This window comes from Bufo gargarizans, chromosome 11, assembly GCF_014858855.1.
Source record: "Bufo gargarizans isolate SCDJY-AF-19 chromosome 11, ASM1485885v1, whole genome shotgun sequence".
NCBI classification, from domain to species: Eukaryota; Metazoa; Chordata; class Amphibia; order Anura; family Bufonidae; genus Bufo; species Bufo gargarizans.
Genome location: NC_058090.1, coordinates 58,510,145 through 58,536,097, shown reverse-complemented (window position 1 = coordinate 58,536,097; position 25,953 = coordinate 58,510,145). Strand labels below are relative to the sequence as shown.

The following is a 25,953-nucleotide window of genomic DNA, read 5'->3' as shown; positions in this document are numbered from 1 at the left end:
GCACACTCTTGGCATTCTCTTGATGAGCTTCAAGAGGTAGTCACCTGAAATGGTCTTCACTTCACAGGTGTGCCCTGTCAGGTTTAATAAGTCACCAGCAATCACTCAGAAATCACAGGTTAACAGCAGCTCAGATTAGAGACCAGGTCAATGCCACACAGAGTTCTAGCAGCAGACACATCTCTAGAACAACGGTTAAGAGGAGACTGTGTGAATCAGGCCTTCATGGTAGAATATCTGCTAGGAAACCAGTGCTAAGGACAGGCAACAAGCAGAAGAGACTTGTTTGGGCTCAAGAACACAATGAATGGACACTAGACCAGTGGAAATCTGTGCTTTGGTCTGATGAGTCCAAATTTGAGATCTTTGGTCCCAACCACCATGTTTTTGTGCGACACAGAAAAGGTGAACGGATGGACTCTACATGCCTGGTTCCCACCGTGAAGCATGGAGGAGGAGGTGTGATGGTGTGTGGGTGCTTTGCTGGTGACACTGTTGGGGATTTATTCAAAATTTAAGGCATACTGAACCAGCATGGCTACCACAGCATCTTGCAGCGGCATGCTATTCCATCCGGTTTGCGTTTAGTTTGACCATTATTTATTTTTCAACAGGACAATGACCCCAAACACACCTCCAGGCTGTGTAAGGGCTATTTGACCATGAAGGAGAGTGATGGGGTGCTGCGCCAGATGACCTGGCCTCGACAGTCACCGGACCTGAACCCAATCGAGATGGTTTGGGGTGAGCTGGATCGCAGAGTGAAGGCAAAAGGGCCAACAAGTGCTAAGCATCTCTGGGAACTCCTTCAAGACTGTTGGAAGACCATTTCAGGTGACTACCTCTTGAAGCTCATCAAGAGAATGCCAAGAGTGTGCAAAGCAGTAATCAAAGCAAAAGGTGGCTACTTTGAAGAACCTAGAATATGACATATTTTCAGTTGTTTCACACTTTTTTGTTTTGTATATAATTCCACATGTGTTAATTCATAGTTTTGATGCCTTCAGTGTGAATCTATAATTTTCATAGTCATGAAAATAAAGAAAACTCTTTGAATGAGAAGGTGTGTCCAAACTTTTAGTCTGTACTGTATATGTTTTTATACTTATCAATTGTTTTACACTCCTGCTATATTTCTTGTGCTTAGAGTGTTAACCACCTGTGATCAGCAGCAGTTTTACTGTTCACATCTAGCAGTTTTTTCCCCCTTTAATATGTATGTGAGCAGCTGTTTTAGGGGTGTGTATGTATGTTACATAGGTGGTGGGTGTAGCCAACTCCTTGTTATGACTAAGGGCTCATGGACATGACCGTGTGAAGACCAGGAAACACAGCCCATGTGTCGGCTGCATCTTCCGGACTGATGGAGGCTCCTCTGACATGAACTGACTGCATCATAGGGATTGACAAGCTCCCATCTGATAGTGGGTCTATTATACTGTACTCATTATGCGAGTACAGTACAGAAGACCTATGGTCAGATAGAAACTCACAGCATCTCAAATCACTCTGATGTAGTGAGGTCTTGTCAGAGGAGCTGCCATCAGTCCTGGAGGTGCGTCCGACACATGGGCTGTGTGCCCGCGGCCCAAGACTGCATGTAGTAGTTGAAATAGGTAAGTGATGGAGTGTGCCTTCCACATGAAGAATATTTTAATGTTTATTTGAATAAAGTTCACCCTTTTTACTACACGCTGGATCAAATTGCCTACATTTTGGACAGCTTGTGACCCCTGACATTCAGGTGCTGGCTGAACAAACAAGACACATCCATGTAATAACTAAGCAGGCCTAGTGGCGGTATAATGATTTTTATTATGGCTATACACGGCTGCCCAGCTGGACACATCTGCTGCTATATACTGGGCATATTCTCATTACACTACTATTCACCTGTTAGATACGCGGACAGCTAACTAAATGCCAGCAGTCCTTACGGAGAGGACACTGTGTGTGGGGGAGGTCTGCAAGCATCTATATTAGAAAATTGTATGGCTTCTTATTTTCTAAATAACCAATCATTTTCACAAATCCCATCACCTATTTTAAGGGGTTGTCTCACCTCCTTATTTATAGGCTGAAGGCACAGCGAGCAGGGAGGATGAAACCCTGCCCCTTGCTTGTAGAGCCTACGAGCTTGTAGTAAAGCTCAGGCGAGTTAGGTGGACCTGACTGCGCATGCACAATAATGCGAAACCCGCCAACCAGAGCAGCCGGCCGATGGGGTAACAGACAACACTGCACAGAAACCCTATGGCCGAGTGCATGCTGCCATGTTTTGCACACTCCTCTAGAAATGTCCTATCCCTATCCACAAAACAAACAAGAATAAGACATGATCTATCTGTTTCCAGGGACGCCAAACAGAGTGCTGTCCTGAAATGCAGATCGGATGCGGACAGAAACTATGGCCGTGTGCATGAGCCCTTACATCATGGATGTCAAATTCGTGGCCCTCCAGATGTTGCAAAACTACAACTCCCATCATTCCCTGATAGCTGTAGTATGCCCAGGCATGATGGGAGTTGTAGTTTTGCAACAGCTGGAGGGCCACGAGTTTGACATCCCTGCCTTACATGGTTCTTTCTGCACAGTCCTTTAAGTGTTATGACACTTGAGTGAACCGAATCCATGGCTTCCTGGCTGTTCTTTGAAACCACAGAATCTAGTGTCTTGTGAATTACTTCTTTTTACGCCCCATCAGCATTATTAGCATCTTGTGATGCGCTGTCATCAAGTCAATAAATGGGGCCAGCTCAAAGTCCTGCTAACTGGAGCGCACATCCATTCTTGTCCATCTGTTCTGTAGAACGGTGCACGGGTCAAGTATGAGGCTGCTGAGGCACCCATGTGCACCCTATGGGAGTGGCATGCTGCATACAGCGCTCCTGCTCAGTGACCATTACCTGTTACGTTGGCAGCGAGATGTCACAGCTTCCTTGCTGTAAGGACAGAGCCTTAGTGCCAGGCGCCCCCACCTGCAATCAACTGCAGGACTGCTGCTGCAGGACACATTGGGGGGTCATTTATTAGAGTGTTTTGCACCGGTTTCTGTTAATTTGTTCCCTTGTTTTAGCCACATTTACTAATCATTTTGTGCCTGTTTTGGAGTCTTTTTAGACTTGTTAGACAGTTTCATGGTGAGGACGGATTTTGTGAGCGTGGCTACGTGTGAGGCGGTTTTTTCCAGCCTATTTACCTTCGTACGCCTTTTAAGTATGAATTTGCCAAAAAAAAAACGAGTCTTATTTTTACTTATTTTTAGCGCAGTTCTGCTTGTCTGCGATGTGTTAGGCATAAAAACATGTTTATGGCTGTGACTTTTTGCAGCACATTTGCGCCTATTTCACTGAGGCCAATTCAACAGTCTACGTTGATTTAATCACATTCTATTAAAAAATAAAAATTCATAAATAAAAGGATGAGCATGAGAAATGACCCCCCAATGAGCACACAGTGGTTGTCCTATAATGACAGCCCTGCGAGCCCCTCTTACAGGGGTCTCTATCAGCACAGACCAAGGCAAAAAGCTACATCCAGCCGAAGGGAATAGGCTACGTGTAATGTAGTTTCAATGGGTGTAAAGTCCAAGCAGTTATACTGCATATATTATATACAATCCTTGATCGACCGCAGCCGGTAACCGCTAGTGGTTCTCACAGACTAACATACCGGCACGCTGCAGTATTTGTCCAGCTGAATCCCTGCAGATTTTCCAGGGAGCAGCCGGTTCTCTGCAGGAACCACTGCCGGCAGTGTGAAACAGGCCTTGCAGAAGCTGCCCAAGACTAAACATGGGTACATGGCAGATATGTTATATGTTCTGATTGTGGTGTACAGTAAATACAGAGCTGGGCACAGGGACTCCTGCATGTGTAACATACACTAAAACAGAGGGCCTTGGAAGACCTGGTCCATCTCCGCAGTCAAACACCTTCCCTGAACTTCTCCTTTAAAGGGAATGTGTCCCTAGATTTTCTTCTGCCAGGAAAAAAAAATCAGATCGTAGCACAGATCCTTTTTTTCAAATCTGTTTAAAAAATTTTATTGTAGATTTTTTTTAACTGTTTCCTGAACAGGAGGCAGCCATCTTGCCTAAGCTTCTAACAGCATTTAGGGTTCAGCTACATGGGGATCTTGGTCACGTGACAGCAGTCATACCATCTGAATGCCATGGGATTGCAGTGTAACAGCGCTAGCACAGAGATAAATAGGGTCGCACGTGTGTGCCCGAAGCCCCAGAATCAAGAAAAATCCAACGCTCCTGGATTTTTTGCGAATAGGGGACTAGGTCATGGCACATGTGCAAGTAGTGTTGTGGCCCCACTCATTACAATCCGCGCAATGAGTATCGCGCGACCAAGATCGCCTCGTAGCCAAACCCTTAGAGATATGTTTTACAGCAGGGGACTCTGAATTCTATGGGAGAGTTATCTAGGCATGCTCGGTGACCTGTGTAGAGGCCAGAATGGAGTAGATAATCTGTGATATCACCTACTGTGAACAGAGGATCCTGTGTTATCAATATATAGGTGATATCTGTCATTGTAATCCTGCCTGTGAAGATAAAATCATTGCTGAAAAGTGATCTGTACAGAAGAAGTGACGCCTTCTACTTGCATGCGCCTTTTTGCATTTTTACACCACTTACTCCAGTTTGGTAATGTGGATGTAAAAGTGGGTGGTTAGCCATGAACTTAAAAAAACAAACAAAAAAAAAAAAAGGCCACAATATCTCACTCCAGTAGAGTAGCTTTTATAGACAAAAGATGTGACATTTGATAAATATGGCATAAGGTAAGACCATGCAGACTCAAGCAAAACTGACTTTAAATATTCCCCTCATGATAAATTCCCCCCATAGATACTGACATGGAAAATCTAAATAACATCACAAAAAATTCTAATATGTTTAACATAAAAAAAACACAACTTAAAGGGAACCTGTCACCGGGATTTTGGGTATAGAGCTGAGGACATGGGTTGCTAGATGGCCGCTAGAACATCTGCAATACCCAGTCCCCATAGCTCTGTGTGCTTTTATCGTGTAAAAAAAACTATTTAATACATATGCAAATTAACGTGAGGAGTCCTGTATGTGAGATGAGTCAGGGTCAGGACTCATCTCAGGTTAATTTGCATATGTATTAAATAGTTTTTTTTACACAATAAAAGCACACAGAGCTATGGGGACTGGGTATTGCAGATGTTCTAGCGGCCATCTAGCAACCCATGTCCTTAGCTCTATACCCAAAATCCCGGTGACAGGTTCCCTTTAAATAATATAACATTTTCTGATGAAATATTCCCAGATGCTTTCTATCACGATGCTTCACAATCTATTGATAGGAGAGTGCATGAAGCACAAATGAGTGGGGGGGGGGGGGGGGGGGGGTGACGGGTGACGGGTGACGGGTGACATCTACAATCCCAAGGACAAGCCAGTTAAAAGGTTTTTTTTCCAGGTGGAAAATATCGATGACCTATCCTCATCAATATTCTACCTTCCACCTTACTCCTGTTCTCATTTGCAGAGAATGCCACACACGCATGTTCTTGCCGCAATGAGATGGGGATTATGAATTAAGTCCAGCACCTGACAGCAGCGGTAAAACCGTAACGGAGCAGTGAACGGGACAGGAACGTATTACCACTGTCACTTTCAGTGGAGACCGTGTAGGACACAACTAACACCAACCTTTTGTCGGGATTATGAATAGTTCTAGCAGTCAAACCGATCCCAACTAATTCTCATAACAAGAGGTGTTAGGTACAGTCTTACATAGGACTGCAGGAAAATATCTACTATGCTATTACACTGTACCAACAATGAATCTCACATACTTAGGGGTTAGCCAACCCATGAAATACTGCACCATACGCCCGGGCCCATCACACACAATATACAGTGCCTTGCAAAAGTGTTCACACCCTTGACTTTTTTCTTATTTTGTTACATTACAGACTTAAAGGGGTTGTCCGGGACCAAATGTTAAAAAAAAAAAAAAAACACGTTTACTCACAATGTTCATCTAAGTTAAGGCCTCCATACATTTTCAGCTATTTTTGCCACTTCTATGTGGCTCCAACGATCCCCCACTCATTGTTTATATATCTGTTTATCTTTACCTGACTTCCGGCTGCACTGCCCGGTGGGTCCTGGGGCAGCTCAGCATCAGGTGGTTACAGCTGTCTCTCTGCTCCGCTGTAACTCCGCCCCCTCATCAATATTCACCTCAATTCATTCTGAAGCTCACCGGACTGGAGGGGCGGGGCTGAGCGGGTTAAGGGGCGGGGCTTAGCGGGATGCCGGCCACCCGTTGTAACTCCGCCCCCTCATCAATATTCACCTCAATTCATTCTGAAGCTCATCGGACTGGAGGGGCGGGGCTGAGCGGGATGTCGGCCAGCCGCTGTAACTCCACCCCCTCATCAATATTCACCTCAATTCATTCTGAAGCTCACCAGACTGGAGTGGCTGAGCTGGTTGTCAAGGGGCGGGGCTGAGCTGGTTGTTAAGGGGCGGGGCTGAGCGGGATGTTGGCCAGCCGCTGTAACTCCGCCCCTCATCAATATTCACCTCGATTAATTTGCTGCCAGTGACGTCACCGGGCTCCCTGAGCAGCGGAAGAGGAAGCTTTGCTTGCCTGCAAGGGACCCGGTACGTCACTGAGGAGAAGAAAACGGTAACTTCCGGCCATAAATTTCAAAGATGAAAACGGGGCTGCAGAAATCTGTGCCAAAGGTACTACCTGCTTGTATGTAATGTGTATGCCACACTTGTACTATTAGAGTAATGTCCCCAATCCCGGACAACCCCTTTAAGTTCAATGTTTTGTTAATCAGAATTTTATGTGATGGATCAGAACACAATAGTCTTAGTTGGTGAAGTGAAATGAGAAAGATATATAAATAAAACTATTGTTTAGAAATAGAAAACAGAAGATTGGCATGTGCGTATGTATTCACCCCCTTTGTTAGGAAGCCCATAAAAAGCTCTGGTGCAACTAATTACCTTCAGAAGTCCCATAATTAGTGAAATGATGTCCACCTGTGTGCAATCTAAGTGTCACGTGATCTGTCATTACATATACACACCTTTTTTGAAAGGCCCCAGAGGCTGCAACACCTAAGCAAGAGGCATCAGTAACCAAACACTGCCATGAAGACTAAGGAACTCTCCAAACAAGTAAGGGACAATGTTGTTGAGAAGTACAAGTCAGGGTTAGGTTATAAAAAAATATCCAAATCTTTGATGATCCCCAGGAGCACCATCAAATCTATCATAACCAAATGGAAAGAACATGGCACTACAGCAAACCTGCCAAGAGACGGCCGCCCACCAAAACTCACGGACTGAGTAAGGAGGGCATTAATCAGAGAGGCAGCACAGAGACCTAAGGTAACCCTGGAGGAGCCGCAGAGTTCCACAGCAGAGACTGGAGTATCTGTACATAGGACGACAATAAGCCGTACGCTCCATAGAGTTGGGTTTTATGGCAGAGTGGCCAGAAGAAAGCCATTACTTTCAGCTAAAAACAATAAGGACACGTTGTGAGTTTGTGGAAAGGCAAGTGGGAGACTCCCAAAATGTATGGAGGAAGGTGCTCTGGTCTGATGAGACAAAAATGTAACTTTTCGGCCATCAAAGAAAACGCTATGTCTGGCGCAAACCCAACACATCACATCACCCAACGAACACCATCCGCACAGTGAAACAATGGTGGTGGCAGCATCATGCTGGGGGGACTGGGAAACTGGTCAGAGTTAAGGGAAAGATGGATGGTGCTAAATACAGGGATATTCTTCAGCAAAACCTGTACCACTCTGTGCGTGATTTGAAGCTAGGACGGAGGTTCACCTTCCAGCAGGACAATGACCCCAAACACACTGCTAAATAAACACTTGAGTGGTTTAAGGGGAAACATGGAAATGTGTTGGAATGGCCGAGTCACAGCCCAGATCTCAATCCAATAGACAATCTGTGGTCAGACCTAAAGGATTGCTGTTCACAAGTGCAAACCATCCAACCTGAAGGAGCTGGAGCAGTTTTGCAAGGAGGAATGGGAAATAATCCCAGTGGTAAGATGTGGCACGCTCAAGGAGACTTATCCAAAGCGACTTGTAGCTGTGATTGCCGCAAAAGGTGGCTCTACAAAGTATTGACTTTAGGGGGGTGAATAGTTATGCACATTGACTTTTTCTGTTATTTTGTCCTATTTGTGAGCTTCACAATAAAAAAAAAAAAAAAAAAAAAAAAATCATCTGTAAAGTTGTGGGCATGTTCTGTAAATTAAATTATACAAATCCTCAAACAATCCATGTTAATTCCAGGTTGTGAGGCACCAAATTACAAAAAGAGTCAAGGGTGGTGAATACTTTTGCAAGGCACTGTACTTAACTTGCTCCCTGGCACCTGTGTTGCTCCTGGTCCGCCGCTTCTCCCCATGCACTGTTGAAAACATTTAGTGTTCGGGAAGGGGGGCTCAGCCAATGGCAAGCAGCAACGAGCCTCCCTAGCGTCACTATTGACGCTAGGGAGGTTCGTCCCTGTCTGACATTGGCTGCCCACCAACTGTCACATCTGTGCATGGGGAGAAGCAGCGGCGGCCGTGCGGGGACCAGGAGCGATGCAGGTGCTGGGGAGTAAGGTAAGGCTACTTTCACACTTGCGGCAGTGTGATCCGGCGGGCAGTTCCGTCGTCGGAACTGGCCGCCGGATCCGCCGATCTGCTGCTGCCTGAAAGCATTTGTGAGACGGATCCGGATGCGGATCCGTCTCACAAATGCATTGCAAGGACGGATCCGTCTCTCCGCTGGTCATGCGGACCGACGGATCCGTCTTGTACATTTTTCGCATTTTTACCGATCTGCGCATGCCGGAACGACGGATCCGGCATTCTGAATGCCGGATCCGGCGCTAATACATTCCTATGGGAAAAAATGCCGGATCCGGCAGTTCAGGCATGTCTTCAGTTTTTTTCGCCGGAGAAAAAACCGTAGCATGCTACGGTTTTCTCTTTTGCCTGATCAGTCAAAACGACTGAACTGAAGACATCCTGATGCAAACTGAACGGATTATTCTCCATTCAGAATGCATGGGGATATGCCTGATCAGTTCTTTTCCGGTATAGAGCCCCTGTGACGGAACTCTATGCCGGAAAAGAAAAACGCTAGTGTGAAAGTACTCTAAGTACATTGTGTGTGAGGAGCCCGGGAGTATGGTGCAGCGTTTCAGGGGTTGGATAAACCCTTTAAGGAAAGAGTCCGGGCCTACCTTAAAGTTGTTCTCTTTTGGTTTTCTCCTCATGATCACATTGAAGGTTTCGTACACATCCTCAGCCCCATTCTGAATGGCGTTTGTCATGTCTTGCTGATACTGATTGGGGTCAAGAAACACCCGGTATGTCCTTGTATCTCCTTTAAGTTTGGGTTTAGGTTCCGGTCCTAATAAAAGGAAATTGACAATTATATCACCATGGTTTTATGCTTTCCGTTGGTCGCCCACTCTACAGAGGGTGGGGTACACTGCCCGTATAATAATTTACCTTCCTCAATGACTCGCCCCTTTTCATCCAGCATGCCTTGAATCTCACAGCCTCGGACATACATCAGACCAGTCTGCTCCACAATGGATTGTCTCCTATCGATCTTTGTGCCAGTATAGTAACATTGGCCGCAGAGTGATCAGGAAGCAGACGTCATGTTTCCGGAGACCTAAAATTACAAAATGACACGTTGCGTCACATCTAATAAATAAGACTATTCATTTCATATAAGGCTATATTTTCACTGGGGCAGTGCTGAACTAATCTCCATCCAAATCAACATTATTCGGAGGGCGTGAGAACAGAAGATTCCAAAAGAACAGAAAATTAGGACTGTGGCAAGTGAAAGATTTCTCTCATGGGATCGAAAGGGACAGTGAGGAGTGTAATTGGCATCAGCTCCAACGACATTAAAAGGGTTATTCCATCCAGTTATTGGAAGTTATCCCCTATCCCCGGGATAGAGGATAACTAAGAGATCGGCGGGTTCCTACTGCTGGGGCCCCCACCAATCACAGGAACGGGGGCCCTGTACCCCATGAAGTCAACAAAACGAGCAGCTGGTTGGAAAAGTGCGCCGAGCTGAGAGTTATCAGCTATCCCTGTGGATAGGCGATAACGTTCTATGACCGGTATACCCCTTTAAATGAAGCTGCAAGACACATGCTCAATGACTGCTCTTTTCACGCTCTTCCTCATTGCCATCGGATGGGGGCACTAGTGGCACTGCCTGCAGTCAGGCATTTATTATACATCTGGAGATAGGTGTTACATTTCAATTTAGGGGGAATTTTTTTTAAGTTCTCCATAGCACTATGCAAGAAAGTGATAGAGTGCAGTTTTCACACTGGCCACTGTGCCCCTACTATAGGCTGTGACTCTTCAGCTCATGATGGGTATATTGGGAGCATGGTAGGTATTCATCTCATCACTAGAGAGCAGGACTACAATGAAAGGTAACAGATTTTTTTTTCAGTTCTTTTTTCCCCCTTTACAAACACATACCAGACCAAAACGTGATGTGATGTGAACACCGCCTTCACCAACCTTTACTTATATAACTTGTTTTCTGTCAAATTCCGGACTACTGTATGTAAATCTGAGTGTTTTTCACAGCAAACAAGTGCAGAGTAGCAGTAAATGACGACCTCATTACAAACAGACGTAAATCAAATCCCAGCCGGATCTCCATTTCTATAAAGCACTTTGGACGGCCAACAAAACAATCTTGGCGTTTTAATCCAGCCAGACATATGGAGATGGTGGGGGCACCCGTACCGCTCAGCTGTTGGCCTGGCTCATTCAGTAATGGTCAAACACACAGAGGTTACTTGCGGTGCCAACAGAGGTCAATTTAAGTGTACTGCTGCAGCCAGAGGACCGCCAGGGATCTGTTATGCTGCCGGGTGCCAGCTGGCAGTGCCCTGCACACTACTATCAGGACCTTTAACACATAAATCCCATTTTGCTGCATCAGCTGCCCTGACGTCCCATAACCTTAAACATGCTTATTTTTAGATGAGAGGACCAGGACAAGAAACGTGCCCATTAGAAACAATAGCGAGGAAGCATACTGACGTGATCGATACGATTTTGCTCTGATATAGGGGTTTAGCGGGACATAACCATTAATGACTTCTTAGGATAGATTGCTGGGGTGCAGTAACCGGGCACAGCCGCGACACGGGGGACGGAGCTGTGTAGTTCCAGTGCCTGGGTTTACCACAGCTCATAGAAGGGGGTTAGATAGGCCAATGTGGACAACTCCTTTAAATTGGCCATACGCATTCGAGAAATGACAGCTAAAAACATCAGTTTTGGCGCGACTGACCAACCATCCAATGTGTATGCCCACTGACAGACAGTTATAAATGGATTACTAGTAGTTTGTAATGAGGGTCGTTACCAGTTGGGGGGCAGGTGGTGTCCCTGGACAGACTGACACTGGCGGCACTGATTGCTGGGACATACCCCAATTGGTAATTCCCAGCTGGACCTTTATTGCAAACTGCTAGAAATCTCTTTATAACTTCTAGCAGGAACAATAAAGGAATGGCTCCATCCAGAGTCATGATAGATGCCCCAGAATTGTGATCACATGGGGAATGCATATAGTAGCTAAAACAGACATTTCTGGTGAGGTGACCGGTCGGATTCAGCTACTTTAGCCCTTCAGTACACAACCCTAGTCAAACCTGACCTGTTACTTTAAGTGGCTATAACTTTCAAAAGCTTTTACTTATCTGTGTATCCCAAAGAAAATATTCACAAAGGCTTTACCCCAGATTTTTGGAGAAAAAAAAAAAAAAGTTAAAAATATGGCGCAAATGTCAATTTACAGCTTTTTAGGCTTTATGTCACGTGACAGTTAAAAATTAATAAAAAAAATCGGGATGTGGGTGGAGCTTAAAGGGCAAACACATTTCAAATAAATGACACCAGAAAATCTTAGCTGGAACCGGTTTCGGTTTCTGGCACCTCTTCACAAACTGGCCGCATTTTAAGCCAGCTGGCTTTGTACCATGACTGCTGTGTGACATGCCAGCCCTTAGTAAACGACACGCACTGTACTTTATGCTGGTGGTAAACCTTGGTCAATATATTTAGTCTATTTATTTAAAAGAATATACCTTAAGAGAATATACCTTACAAAATAGTTAATTTACCATACGTCCACTTTATGCTGGAATTATTTTTCAAACAATTAAATTTTTGGGGGACGTTAAAAAGCTCAAAGGGGTTGTGTCAGCAAGTAGCACTTCTGTAGATAAAATTAATACAAGGCACGTACTAATGTATTGTGATACTCCATATTGCTTACTTTGCTGGCGGGATTCATTTTTTGTTTTAAAAGCAAAATCATTTGTCATTTGTGTCCCTATATTCTCAGAGCTTTTTTCCTGTTAGCAGAGCTGTAACAGTGCTCGTTTTTTGCAGGACAACCTATAATTTCCATTTACTCCATTTTGGTTACATCTGAAATTTTGATTACCGTACTTTTTTCACTTCACGATTTAAATGGCGGCCAAACAATAGTAATTCTTTTAGTGTTGTTTCCTTATATCTACATTGTATGGTGCTCACTGTGTGATGTAAATGAAATGTGTTTTAGGCTACTTTCACACCTGCGTTTAGGTGCGGATCCGTCTGGTATCTGCACCGACGGATTCGCACCTATAATGCAAACGCTTAGATCTGTTCAGAACGGATCCGTTTGCATTACCATGAACAAAAAAAAAAAAATGCAAACGGGTCCGTTTTGACTTTACATTGAAAGTCAATGGGGGACGGATCAGTTTGAAAATTGAGCCATATTGTGTCAACTTCAAACGGATCCGTCCCCATTGACTTCCATTGTAAGTCTGGACGGATCCGTTTGCCTCCGCACGGCGAGGCGGACACCTAAACGCTGCAAGCTGCGTTCGGGTGTCCACCTGCTGAGCGGAGTACAAACGCTGCCAGACTGAGGCATTCTGAGCGGATCCGCATCCACTTAGAATGCATTAGGGCTGGACGGATCAGTTCGGGGCCGCTTGTGAGAGCCTTCAAACAGAACTCACAAGCGGAGCCTCGAACGCTAGTGTGAAAGTAGCCTTATTCTGCAGGTTGATATTTAATGACAATACAATATTTATATATTTTTTATGTTTTACACCAAATCAATTTAGTAATTTGTTTTTTGTGGCCATATTTTGACATATTTAATTTTCAGCACTTTTCATTGGTACCATTTTGGGGTACACATGACTTTTTAAGCACTTTTTACACCATTTATTTATGGAGGTCCGGTGAACAAAAACAGCATTTTGGGCATAATTTTTACGGTGTTTACTGTGCAAGATAATTAACGTGAATATTTCAGAGATCGGTCATTAGGAAAGTGGTGGTACTAAATATGTGAAGTCTATTTTATTTTTTCAAAAGCTTTTATTTTTATTTATTTTTTTAGTCCCACTAGTGAACTTGAAAATCTGATGTTCTAATTGCTGGTATAATACATTGCAGTACGTCAGTATTACACAGACAGCTTACCTACTAACACCCTGTCTCTGGCTTCCTGGTCAGCTTCCATACATTTGTAGTCTGCCGAGCTGGTGGACGTGAGGCGCAAATCCCAACCGGATTTGACAAGTACGGGTTTATTGAGAGACAACGCGTTTTGGGTGCGCATGACCCCTTTATCAAGTCTAGTCTTGTGCAGCTGGATGTTTGCTGTTCGATTAATGCTCCTCGGTCGCTTTTACTGACAATGTAGTACAATGCTTTGCCAGAGATGAATTAGATATGGCTGAAGCACTGTGGCTTTGCTATTATACTTGGTCAGGCAATGCTGTTGCGGCGGTGAGACTGATGTAGCTGGGGTATTCTGGCCCGGCTACTGCACGTGGTGCGTGCTGTAAGGACGCCCTTTCATCTCTGGCAAAGCATTGTACTACATTGTCAGTAAAAGCAACCAAGTGCATTAAATCGAACAGCAAACATCCAGCTGCACCTGCAGCACACCAGACTTGATAAAGGGGTCATGCACACCCCGAAACGCGTTGTCTCTCAATAAACCCGTACTTGTCAAATCCGGTTGTGATTTGCGCCTCACGTACACCAACTCGCCAGACCACAAATGTAGTGACGGGGGACTAGAATTTCTAGTAATTAACGAAGTGGCGACTTGGCCCTTGCCCTTGGTTCTTTTGGACACAGCAGCTACAACCTGATACCTAGTTTATCCAGCGGAACTTCATCACGGTTGCACCCAATTCGGTGCAACCTAAACAGGTGAGCAGCACATATTCACCTTAAATTGAAGAACACTATTTCATCTTTACCTATTTACCCTATGAGCGCCTTTCTCATCCTGTGGCCACATATTAGCTTCCATACATGGCAGACCTAGAGGCCAGTATTAGGCTTCTGTCTGCCATGATAACAATCGGCTCCCTACGACTGTATAATGAGGGCTGATGGGGTACACAGGTAGCCCCTTTTCCCATCAACCCCTTAGATGCTGTAGTTGTCAGTGACATTTAGACGCTAAGCTGGTATCTAAAGGTTTACACACCGCAAACTGTATCTCTGATCACATGTTTCAACTTACAACTAGTGGCTGGCGCCATCACTGTGCCATAAATGTACTGCATGACGTGCACACCTGCTATCCGCCATGCCATACATTTAGGGAATGGTGCGGGAAGGGCATAAGATGTCCAAACATTTAGTTCTCGGGGAGATGAGCCTTCAGAAACATGCACACTCAGCCAACCTGAGCCCGCATATGTATGGGGAGACTGGGAGAGAAGCCCGCTCGGCTAATGGTTACCTATGGCTACATGCACACCACAGTGAAAAATAACGTCCGTTAAAAACTGATGAACTGTCCTTTTTTAACAGACTTTTTTCACTGATGCCTTTCTGAGAATCTGACGTTAAAAACTGACCCATTTAATTGTATGGGGGCAGTCGGTCAGTGAAAAACTGACAAGATGGAACATGTTCTATTTTCTGATGTTTTTTTAACTGACCGTCAAAGAAACTGCTGTGTGAATAACCCCATAGAAAAAATTCCATCACATGTCCGTTTTTCACTGTTGTGTGCATGTAGCCTAATGTGTATGACCTGCCTTACTCTGTACAGTACTCAATGCCAGTCCAGCTGTACTTTAATATAACAGCTCACGCACATGATTCCTTCCAGTTTGGCGTAAACCGCAACAGAATATTACTTGAAATTAAAATAAAACCAATTGCACACAACTACTGTAAATCCAAAACATTGGGGTGGGTGATGAATGTATGTGCCTGGTTTATGGAATCAGATTGTGGGCGCTGGAACGTTTACGTACAGTATCCTACAAAGTGACTTAGGCACCCATCCACACTATTGCTCTGTAAAGTCCCAATTTGAGCCGCCATATTATAGCACCCGTATGTCTGGGGCTCTGCTAGAGGGGTTTCTTCCTCCATCCCACTCTCTACATAGTAGAATTCATGACATGCTGGTAGGCCGTACCATGGTTTGGTGGGATCTGGATCAGCAATTCTTGTATGTAATGACATCAGACCTAAATGCCTCTGCTGCATACAGGCTGAGAATGAATGGAGAGATGGCCACACGTGCATGGCCCTCTCTATTCCCTTCCATAGAAAAACAGCTGAGCGGCCATTTCTCTATTCAACCCCCAGCTAAGGCCTCATGCACACGGCTGTATCTGCAAACCATGCAGCTGCAAAAAATGGCTGCTGTCCGTGTACCATCTGCATTTTTTCTACTGATCCACTGACTTTTGTTGTCCGCATTTGCAGAACTTACATATGGATGCTGAAAGTGCATGAATGATCCTTGTGCTTCCCGCAATGCATATGTCCGTTCCGCAAAAAGAACATGTCCTATACTTGGCTGCAAAATGCCGGCCACTGACCCATCGAAGTCAATGGATCAGCAAAAATGAGGATGCAACACAGACGGTATACATATTCTGCGGATCCCCAATTTGCGGACAGCATAATACATATGGTCATGTGCATAAGCCTAAATGTGGTGGGCAGAGACTGCCTCCCCTGGCGGGCTGGGGTAGAGTACCTGCATCTAATAGATATTTATGACAAATCCTGTGAATATGTCATAAATGTCTAAGATGGCAATTACCTCTTTAAGCAGAGAACCAAATTATGCAAAGTTATTGCAGCAGTCTGAAAATCTGCTGCATAATGAAAAAATAAGTTCCTAAAATGTTACTCGATGCAGGAGCCAATGAAGCTATAAAGCCTCCTGTCATGGACTTGTGCCTAGGCTGCTTTTCTGACAGTCGTTTAAGCTATAAATGTAAGTAATGCCAGGGTAACAGCGGTAGTGATAACACAAACAGTCCATCACTGCAGGCTGGCATCGCAGCAAAATAACAGGTCACAGGGCAAAGTGGTGCATTCCTTTTTATCTGCAAGTTGTGGAGTACTGGACCTGCCACCACAACATGTAGTGCAATCTACAGGCAGCATGGTATAGAGCAGGAGGAGAAAGACAAGATTCAGTAAAACTTGTAATCAATACATCTATATCTCTGCTGTTTCTGACTTCAGTTGTACATGGGGGAGGTGTTATCAGTGATTGATAGCATTCTCTGTGTAGGTGTGTATACAGATATAGCTGTCACTTATCCATGCTTCACTGTCCGGCAAATGCCACAGTCAGTAACAACTATGGCATCAGAGAGGCTGCTGTGAGGGAGGGGCTCTCTCTGACCTCTGGTTCCCCAACCTTGTGGCAAAACCATGGGATGCAGACTGGTTTCTATGGCAGCCTGGGGTCTTGTGAAGGCTTCCAAGGCATGCCATATTAAATGGCCTGTCGATCCCTGCCCGTCTAGGAAGTATGAAAAATCTCCATACACAGCAACAGTAAAACATTGAAGTCTATGAAATAAGCAAGTGCATGATCAAATGCACAAGTACCCTAAAGGGACAAAAAAATAATCTAACATGTAGTCTCATAATAAAAAATACAAGAGATGCTCCAGTACCTCTACCACCAGACAAGACAAGATGCTGTTCTAAGTGATAATACTATATAAGCTCTGCTCCTCAATAAACTACTACTTATCTCATACATACTGGGACAGTGGGTCACAACGGACACCATCTTAAGGCCCCAAAGATCTGCAAAACACTGGCGCTCGCTGCGCGCACAACGCATCCCAGTGCAGAGCCATTGACTTCAATAAGGTCCTAGATCTGCAAGATGAAGCCAAAGATGGGGCATGTCCTATCTTCTGTGAATGAGTCCTAAGTCATACGGAGTTAGATATTATTGATAAGGATAAATTACATAGAGAGCACAATTTAAAATTTGTGTATGAGAAAATTGTACGATTTCCTATTGATTACACAAATATATAAAACTCACAAAATACCCCCTTAAGCTTACATTTTTTGACACACTTGTAGCATATTTTTCGGACTATAAGACACTTTCCTCCTCCCCCCCCCCCCCCCCCCAAAAGTGAGGGGAAAAGTGGCAGTGCGTCTTATAGTCTGAATGCGAATGACCGCTTCCATTATGGAAGCTTGCGAGAGTCGGGGGAGCAGTGAGGGAAACGCACAGCTGACTCTACTCACCCTCCCTGGCATGACCTGATGCTGTGTGTCTGATCTGAGGCTGATGGAGGGGGTTCTGATCTGGGGCTGATGGAGGTCGGGGGGGAAGCCTTCTGATCAGAGGCTGAGAGAGATTGGGGGTCTGATTTTTGGGGTTCGATATGAGGTCTGATGAAGAATAGGGGTCTAAACTGTGATCAGACCCCTATCAGGAGCGCACGGAGTCATTGGTTGCTATGACGCCGTGCGCTTCATGCCGCCGCTGCACTATAGTAATACACTCGTATAGTATTACCCGAATTCTTCCATGATATACTGCAGTAGATGTATTGTTATACCTCAAAATGACGACAGAAAGTGATAAAGCTTATTACAGAAACTGAATCTGTTAGAGCTACATTATCCATACCTTCCCATTCATCTTTTATCTGGTCTCTAACATTTAAGTTGATGGTGACGTCTGCTCGAACTCGAGTTGGCCAATTCTGCCCAATATTTGGCTTTGCCACTTCCACCACTGAGAAAGCAGCGATGGGCTGAGCCATGCGAGCCCATCCACCAAAAACCACGTCACCATATTCAGATTGCCTGTATGAAAAATAATGAACAATTACAAACATATGTACATACTAGACAAGCAAGGACACATTTGTGAGCACAAATATTAAATCTTTTTTTCATTCATACAAATTCATTATTTAAAAAAAAATATATATATATATATATATATATATATAAAATAAAGATAATAGAAGAAAAAAAATGAGCCCTTGTCCAAAGTTTCTGGTTATTAGTAAAATAAGAGAAAACAATATTTAGAATTGAAGATCACAGGACTGGAGAAATGTCAGGTCTGGAGGTGGACAAGTATGTCTACTTGCTTAGAATAGCAGATCTGAGCTGTGAAAACAACAGATCAAAAGACAAGCAAACGCAGCACCCTGAAATAGCCGTGTAACATAACACAGCAGCCATGGCTTGGGTTCCCGGAGACGTTCCTCCAAATTAGCCGGGGCCACTGAGGGGATTTGTACGAGACTGCACGGTGGGGAGTCAACAAGAACATGCTATTAACCATTTATTGTCAAACACCAGGAAGCTGAAGGATTCCCAATGCAGACAGTTGTCATGATCACACGCCATATAACAAAAACCATATAACAAATACTCACTCAAATTGCAAACAGTCCGTACACAATAAAATAAGCTGTGACCTCACACAACTTTCTGGAAATCTACAGTGACCTGTGCACGCAGAAGACTGCCTTAGCAGTGGACAGCCCTCACTCACTAAGCATCAGTGTTGGCCTGTACATGGACCTGCCAAACTAGCAAAGCCGCACTTTGTAGTCAAAACCAAGTAATCCCTCATAATCTCTGGGGTGGACACTCTGCACTAGATTGTTTAACTAGGCACAAAGCCATAAGCATCCATCTTCTTCTCCTTAAAGAATAACTCAGTTTTTCAACAGCTACTGAAGGTAGTTGGCCACGAGGTGTGGAGCAGGGTGAACCACAGCCTGGATTTATTAGTTTTCATCTGGAGTTTGGCTAGTTTCCCACTAGTGCTAGACAACCCCGGCAGGCGCAACGGTTTTAGTCCAGCCGATTCTCTGCATATTTGCCGGGTTACAGCTGGATCTCCACCAGTCCCCCAGCTTTCAGGGGCGTCTAGCAATGCCGTATCCAGACATCTATGGCAGGCTGACCCTAGCACTAATGTTAAACTAACCTTACACCATCTGATGCAGAAAGGAAAAGGCTCTGTTCTAGAGATAGGTCTCAGGTGGGACCTGCATCTATCAGACATTGGTGCCATAATTTGCATTCAGTCTGATGTAGCCACAACCCTTTACCACCACAGGAGCCGTCCTTGCTCCAGTCCTCCGCACTGCCCCCATCTTTCGGTCCTCACGCTGCTTACATCTGGCTGACTAAGCACGGCTCCAGCCAATCACTGGCTTATGCAGTGACATGCTGCTTGTGGCCACATCACCGCTGTAACCATGGCCAGAGTCCGCTGGATGTAAACAGAGCAGAGACCGGAAGATGAAGACAGAGGGGAGGACCAGAGCGGCATGGCCAGGTAGGTATTAATCTTCTCTTTCAGGGCCGTGCTGCGGGAACCTGATAAAAAAGATTTCTTAAGGGTCTGTAAAAGTCAGGGTTTTTCTGCACCCAAATCCTCAAGCATTGGTGTTTCCACAACCTTGTTAACATGCAAAGTAGGAGTAAAATAAACTCAGCATGAATACACGGCAGACTACTTAAAGTCAGAGACGGGGAAAGAAAAAGAGTGTTTGTCACTGGGCCTTCAAGGAGAGGGTCCGGGAATAACTTCGCAGGGCACCAAAAGGAAAGCAAAAAAGCAAACAGTGTACCAAAGGGTAGGGGAAAGTTATATCTCTCCTGATGAAGGGGACCCATTAAGAGGCCTCAAAACGTGTTGAGCTTTCACTACCCAACTCTGGCTTTGGAATAAAATAAAAAGATTCAAGATTCACTGTTAAGTGGTCATTGTCCGATTCTGACATCTTTACGGGCGACCCAGGCGCAGGGGGTGTAGTGTGGGTGTCTTGAGCTTTATCCCACAGTGAGTCACTAACATTTTGATTTTATACTCTTATTTACATCATTATTTGATTTTATATGAATTGATTCTGAGGGTGTACACATCCTAAAAGTGTGTAAGTATCGCTACTCTACTAGTTTTTATAAGCTTCACAGATTTTATTTCAGGGATCTTCACGATCCAAGTCTTAGATTCTAGGGATTTTGGCGCCTCCCTCTTGGTGCTTTTAGCGTTTTCCACGCATCACTACTTTTCTAGACTACTTAAAGATCATGCACTGAATACCCAGAAGATTTTCCAACACCCGATGGGGCCTTTGTGGATCAGCAACCTGCCAAATTCCTGCCGCAGATACAGTAAAAATGTGTCGCATCCGCTGATCACACATGTAAATGTATGTGTGGTATCTGCTTGAACGCCCTAGTGTTCACATGACTGATTTTGAAATACACTAGTCTTTTTTTCAGGGCAAAAGAGTTCACCACAATAAAACTTGAAGCAGACCTGCTCAAAAAACAGGCAGGAAACACACAAAAACACATGGACTTTCATGGAGCATTTTTTTTTTCTGCTTCCTATTCATTTCAATGGGAGATTCAACACAGATTCTGTCCCAAAATTGGGCGAATACCTCTTTTTTACACATGTAAAAAAGAAGAAAGTGCTGCTTCCCATTGGGATGGGAGGCTGCTTTGAGGCGTTTTTGAGGAAGAAACACTCCAAAATCAGCGCCAAAAACTGTGTGTGAACTGGCCCTAACACAGCTGGACATAGACAAAGATTTCACTCTAAGTCAACCTTCTGACTGCAAATAGCACAAGGAACCACAAAAACAGGGTCAAGTCAAGGAACAAATCCCAAAAATACTTCTGCATTTGGGGATCAAACTGACACCTTCATCAGGGAAGTGGTATTACCAGCAGAACATTTTTGGGGCATTGCCAAAAAAAAAAAAAAAGAAGAAGATATCCATTTGTAGAACCAACCATTTCTAGTAGCGAACAATTACTGTACAGTTACTGCCTAATCTGGTAAAATGGTTTGCATCATGAACATATCTTCACCATTGTGTCTGTGGCTGGCTTAGTTAGGCAATGGTTACTATAAAAGTTGTCCAATCAGTTGCTTACCAGGGCTTCAGCCGGCACACAATGTCTTCAATATCCTGCCTGATCTCATACGTAGACTCCAAACGGAAGAGGTTGAAATTACGAAGAAGGTAGTCGTGTAGAGTAAGAAACTGCAGATTCAACTTCGGCAATGCCAGACACCCTAAAAAACAAAGCCAAGCTGAACAAATGTCCACAGGAAGAAAAAAAAAAAAAAAAAATAGACGAGAGGTGTATCGTAGCACCCACATGTGGTGTTAGCGATCGCATGTTCAGAAAACATCTCTGGTATTCCCAAACTGTTAAAAAGTCTAAACTTTTAAATATCACAGCATTTGACCTCCGCCCCCCCATCCAACCGTACTGAAAAAACATGGCCGAAGTCTGTCTTTTTTCAACTGTTGTATATAACTTTGTATGTAACAAAATTATGAAATAATACGGTTCCCAAAGCGTTAGCAATACAAACTAACCTGCAAAAAAAAAAAAAAGTTCCCCCCCTCACCATGATTACTTCAATGGAACGTCTTCCCTGATCTCAGCCAGGGGAGGTGTTCCTGTCTGGAAATCATGCATTTCGGGGTTCTTTGCCTTTCAGATAACATTGTCACATTTGAATAAGGCATCTGAGAGGTTAAATGACAATTGGCATTACCGCCAATCACTGACATTAGACCCGGGCTCTTCCGGTGTGAAATAGCAGGCACCTGGTAGCTAGAGCACTCGCTCTGCTCCGGAGCAGACGCCATCTTTAAAGAATTGACATCCGCTGTACACATATAGCGGACGTTAGTGTCAGCAAGCGGTTAAATAAACTGTAAAACAGAAAAATTTAATAAATGCACCAAACAAATTCATCCTGTCATAATAGGGAAAAAGCATGCAGTCAAGTGCTCTATGTAATTCAGAAATCTGGCAACTGAAGTGTTAAAATGTTAAGTCCTGTAAATGCTAGAAATCACATTGGTGTAAGCTGCTCCACGCAGCATGGGTAAAACCAGATTACATTTCAAAGCTTGAGTTATATTGGTGGTTTTCACAATATTACGCCTCATGCAGACGTCCGTGGAACATGGTCCATCAGATACCGGACTGGCATTGCAGGAGCGCACGGAGTCATTGGTTGCTATGACGCTGTGCGCTCCTACAACGCCAGTCCGGTATCTCACGGTCCGTGTGCCACAGACGTCTGCATGAGGCTTTAGTGCTAATTACGGCAATCAAATTTAGGCTTGAATATCAGTTTACAGCCTCACCTTCCCCAGAATAGTACTCTGTGGGCACAATGTTCTCATCCCATATGATCTTCTCTGTGGGATACAAGGGCATCTGGTTCAGCTGCTGGATTTGAGAGATACGCCGCTCGTGACGAGATACCTGAATAGTGAGAGAAAAAACAGGTTCATGTAGCACCAACCTACACAGTACTCTGCCTGCAGAAATTTAAAGGGCAATGCCAGCTTTCACAAGTTTTTAAATTCCCCCTGCTGAACCTGTGGAGTCAAGCATACTTACCTGCTCCTTGATGCTTGGTTCCGGGTCCTTCCGCTTACAGCTGTCCTTGCACGTAAACTGGTTCCGGGTCCTTCCACTTACAGCTGTCCTTGCACGTAAACTTCCGGCAAGGATGGGCGTGATGTGAGCCTCTTCGGCCATTAACTGGCTGCAGTGGTGATGTATCCTCCAAGCAGCATGTCACTGGGTCAGGTAATCTGTCACCAGTTTTATGCTGCTCTCGGAGGTCAATAAGAAATGAGTGGCTCTCCACTACTTGGTGTATGGATAAGGCTGAGTTCACATCAGCGGTCAGCCTTTCCGTTCTCCTGCTCCGTTACAGGATGCAGATTGAGCAGAACGGAGCCTTCAAGACCCATAGACTATAATGGGGTTCGCTAGGTTTCCGCTCAGAGGAAGATTTTTGAAGCTGAGACCAAAGTTTTTCATACAGGACTTTTGTCTCTGCTTCCTCTGAGGGGAAACCTAACGGACCTTATTATAGTCTACGGGGGGCCGTAGGTTCCGTTGGGCTCAGTTATGTGCCGAATCCGTCCTTTCCGTTCTCCTGCTCCTATAGGGGAATAGCTGGAGTTTGAAAACCTTCTCCACATCCAAAGCCAAGAGCAGAGAAGGCGTTTGAGTCCTTTCCGCCGTTTGAATTAGGTTAATGAATAGTCTTGTACCATCGGGTGCTTGACGTCTTGCCCCAAACCCCAATGATATCCAGTATCAATTTAAAGGCTATGTACAGCTTTGTGGGAATTTTTATTATTATTGCATTATAAGCTCAAATAGTTGTTTCAATTGGTCTTTATTAAAAATATGGAGTCCTTTTCTCTGTACAAAGCCGAGATGCTCTATTAGCAGGATCTGAATTTTCTCTTTTCCATCAAGCAAGGAGCTGACTGGACCCTTATCTCTGGCCTTATAAACACTCATTAAAGTTCAATCATTATCTTACTGATAAGAACGTGAGAAAAAGAATGTGGTCTAAGGCTGCATTACATTAGCCAATATTTCAGATGATAATGGTTAACGTACGTTCGCATGAATGATTCTTAGCCATCATCTTGAAGTGTAATACTGCCGCCGATTGCCTGATGAACAAGCAGAACGGCTCATTATTTTTAATAAAGACCAATTGATATAGTACCGAAACTAGATATGAGATAGTGGGATCTTTCCCCAGATTGGGCAGGGTAACGATAGTAGCTAGCAGCAAACTTTTTTGAAGCCGCCATGCCCAGGTGCCTTAAATGGTTTCAAGGACTTAATTGCTGCCAAAGTCTCTTACACAGAGATAGGGGCTAAAGACTTTGAAGTTGGTAAGGAGAAATAGATGGGAGGGGACACCAAGGACAAACACACGTTAATCTCACTTTTGGTAGGTTGATAGATTTCAGGGTCACTAAAAAAGTTGTAAAGGAATTATATTATACTAAACTGGCAGCGGAGGAATTTAAAGTATCAAGAATTTTGTGTCCCACCTCAGACAGAAGGTAAGGTATTTTAATTGCACGGGACAATTGTTTCAACTTATTACCTAGTATGGCCCCATACGGGTAGAACTAAACTCGCAGGTAAAACTAAACATTTTTCTTTTAGACCAACTTAAAATGAGAGGATAGGACAGACTAAGTGTAAGCATAGGGCTCTCAATTACAGTTGAGCAAACCTCTTGAAATTAGTTTTGTGTCAGACTTCAATAAAAAAAATAAAAAAAGTTCAGTTTGTGCCTGAATTGATTTGTCATGAATTGAAGCTCCAATGTGAGCCTAATGCTAGAGCCCACTAAATACAGGGTATGAACTTGAGTCCTGGTATTCAAGAGCTCCTGGCTCTCCGGGACAGAAAATATGCTGTTACGAGCGCACAGTATTATAGAAGTATTCCTATGGACTATACACGAGGTGCATGAATGGTACACTATGTGGCAGTAGAGATCAATGATTTTCCTGCAAGAATTGAAAAGCTCTGTGCTCCTGCTTACAAGTACCGTAAATACAGGTTGGACTGACATCTAGTGGGCAATGTTGAGTTTGCAATCAATTCTTATATAAAAAAAACTTGCTATACACCAATTATGGTACAGTGCTACAATATGCAATCACTGTACTGAGAAGGAAGGATCATGGTCTGTTTAGCAATACTTTGACACAGTGCCATCTGCTATTGTTAGAGCCCTATTCAAGAGATTGGAGCAGAGTTGCAGCCCCAGCATTGCGCCCGGCAAAACGAGATTTTTGTATAACTTACCAGTAAAATCTCTTTCTCGCTCTTTCCTTGGGGGACACAGAAGACCTTGGGGTATAGCTCATCTCCATAGGAGGCGTGACACTAAGTGAAAACTGTTAAGCCCCTCCTCCACAGCTATACCCTCAGCCTGGAGAGAGAGACTGCCAGTTGCGTGTCCAAGCAGTGAGGAAAGGCAAAGTCCAACAAGGAACCAACAAGCCAACTACCCAACGGGTAACAAAAACTCGGAAAACGCACAGAGAAAAAACAATGAATGGGTGGGTGCTGTGTCCCCCAAGGAAAGAGCGAGAAAGAGATTTTACTGGTAAGTTATACAAAAATCTCGTTTTCTCGCCCAGTTTCCTTGGGGGACACAGAAGACCTTGGGACGTTCAAAAGCAGTCCAAAAGGGGGAGGGACCACAGCACCAAGGTGAAGCACCCAAAAGGCATCAATGAACCGCCGCCTGTAAACCCAGGCGGGGAAGGCAGCATCTGCCAAAGTCAGAGTATGCACCCTGTAGAACTCAGTAAGGCGTGCAAGGCAGACCTGTGGCCGCCGTGCCCAAATGCACGGCCGAAGCCCAATGCCTCCGGCCCAGGAGGCACCGACCGCTCTGGTGAAAGGAATGGCGACACCAAAGACAGAATCCTGCCCTAGGTGCGGTAACCTCAGCAATAGCCAATCTGATCAAGCGGAGGAAAACCTGGAGTCTGTCAACCCTATGCACAGACCTCCTGGAAACCCAAGAGGCCGAACGTCTGCAAGAGTCGGAGATCTCCAAGTAAAAACGGCAAGGCCCAAACAACGTCCAAACAGGTGAGGTGTTGAAGCGAAAGGCAAACACCACCTTCAGAAGGAAGGAAGGAAGAAACGGGATGCAGAACAGCCCTGTCCTGGAAAAGAC

General features: G+C 44.5%; 1 protein-coding gene across 1 annotated transcript in view; it reads right to left on the bottom strand.

The window, feature by feature from the left end:
* The window catches only part of AQR (aquarius intron-binding spliceosomal factor), a 152,103-nt gene that overhangs the window by 68,183 nt on the left and 57,967 nt on the right, over positions 1–25,953 (bottom strand). The window contains 6 exon segments of the mRNA XM_044271905.1: positions 9,278–9,447; positions 9,549–9,660; positions 9,662–9,717; positions 18,043–18,221; positions 21,336–21,477; positions 22,571–22,691. Of these exon segments, the coding sequence (XP_044127840.1) occupies positions 9,278–9,447; positions 9,549–9,660; positions 9,662–9,717; positions 18,043–18,221; positions 21,336–21,477; positions 22,571–22,691 (780 nt within the window).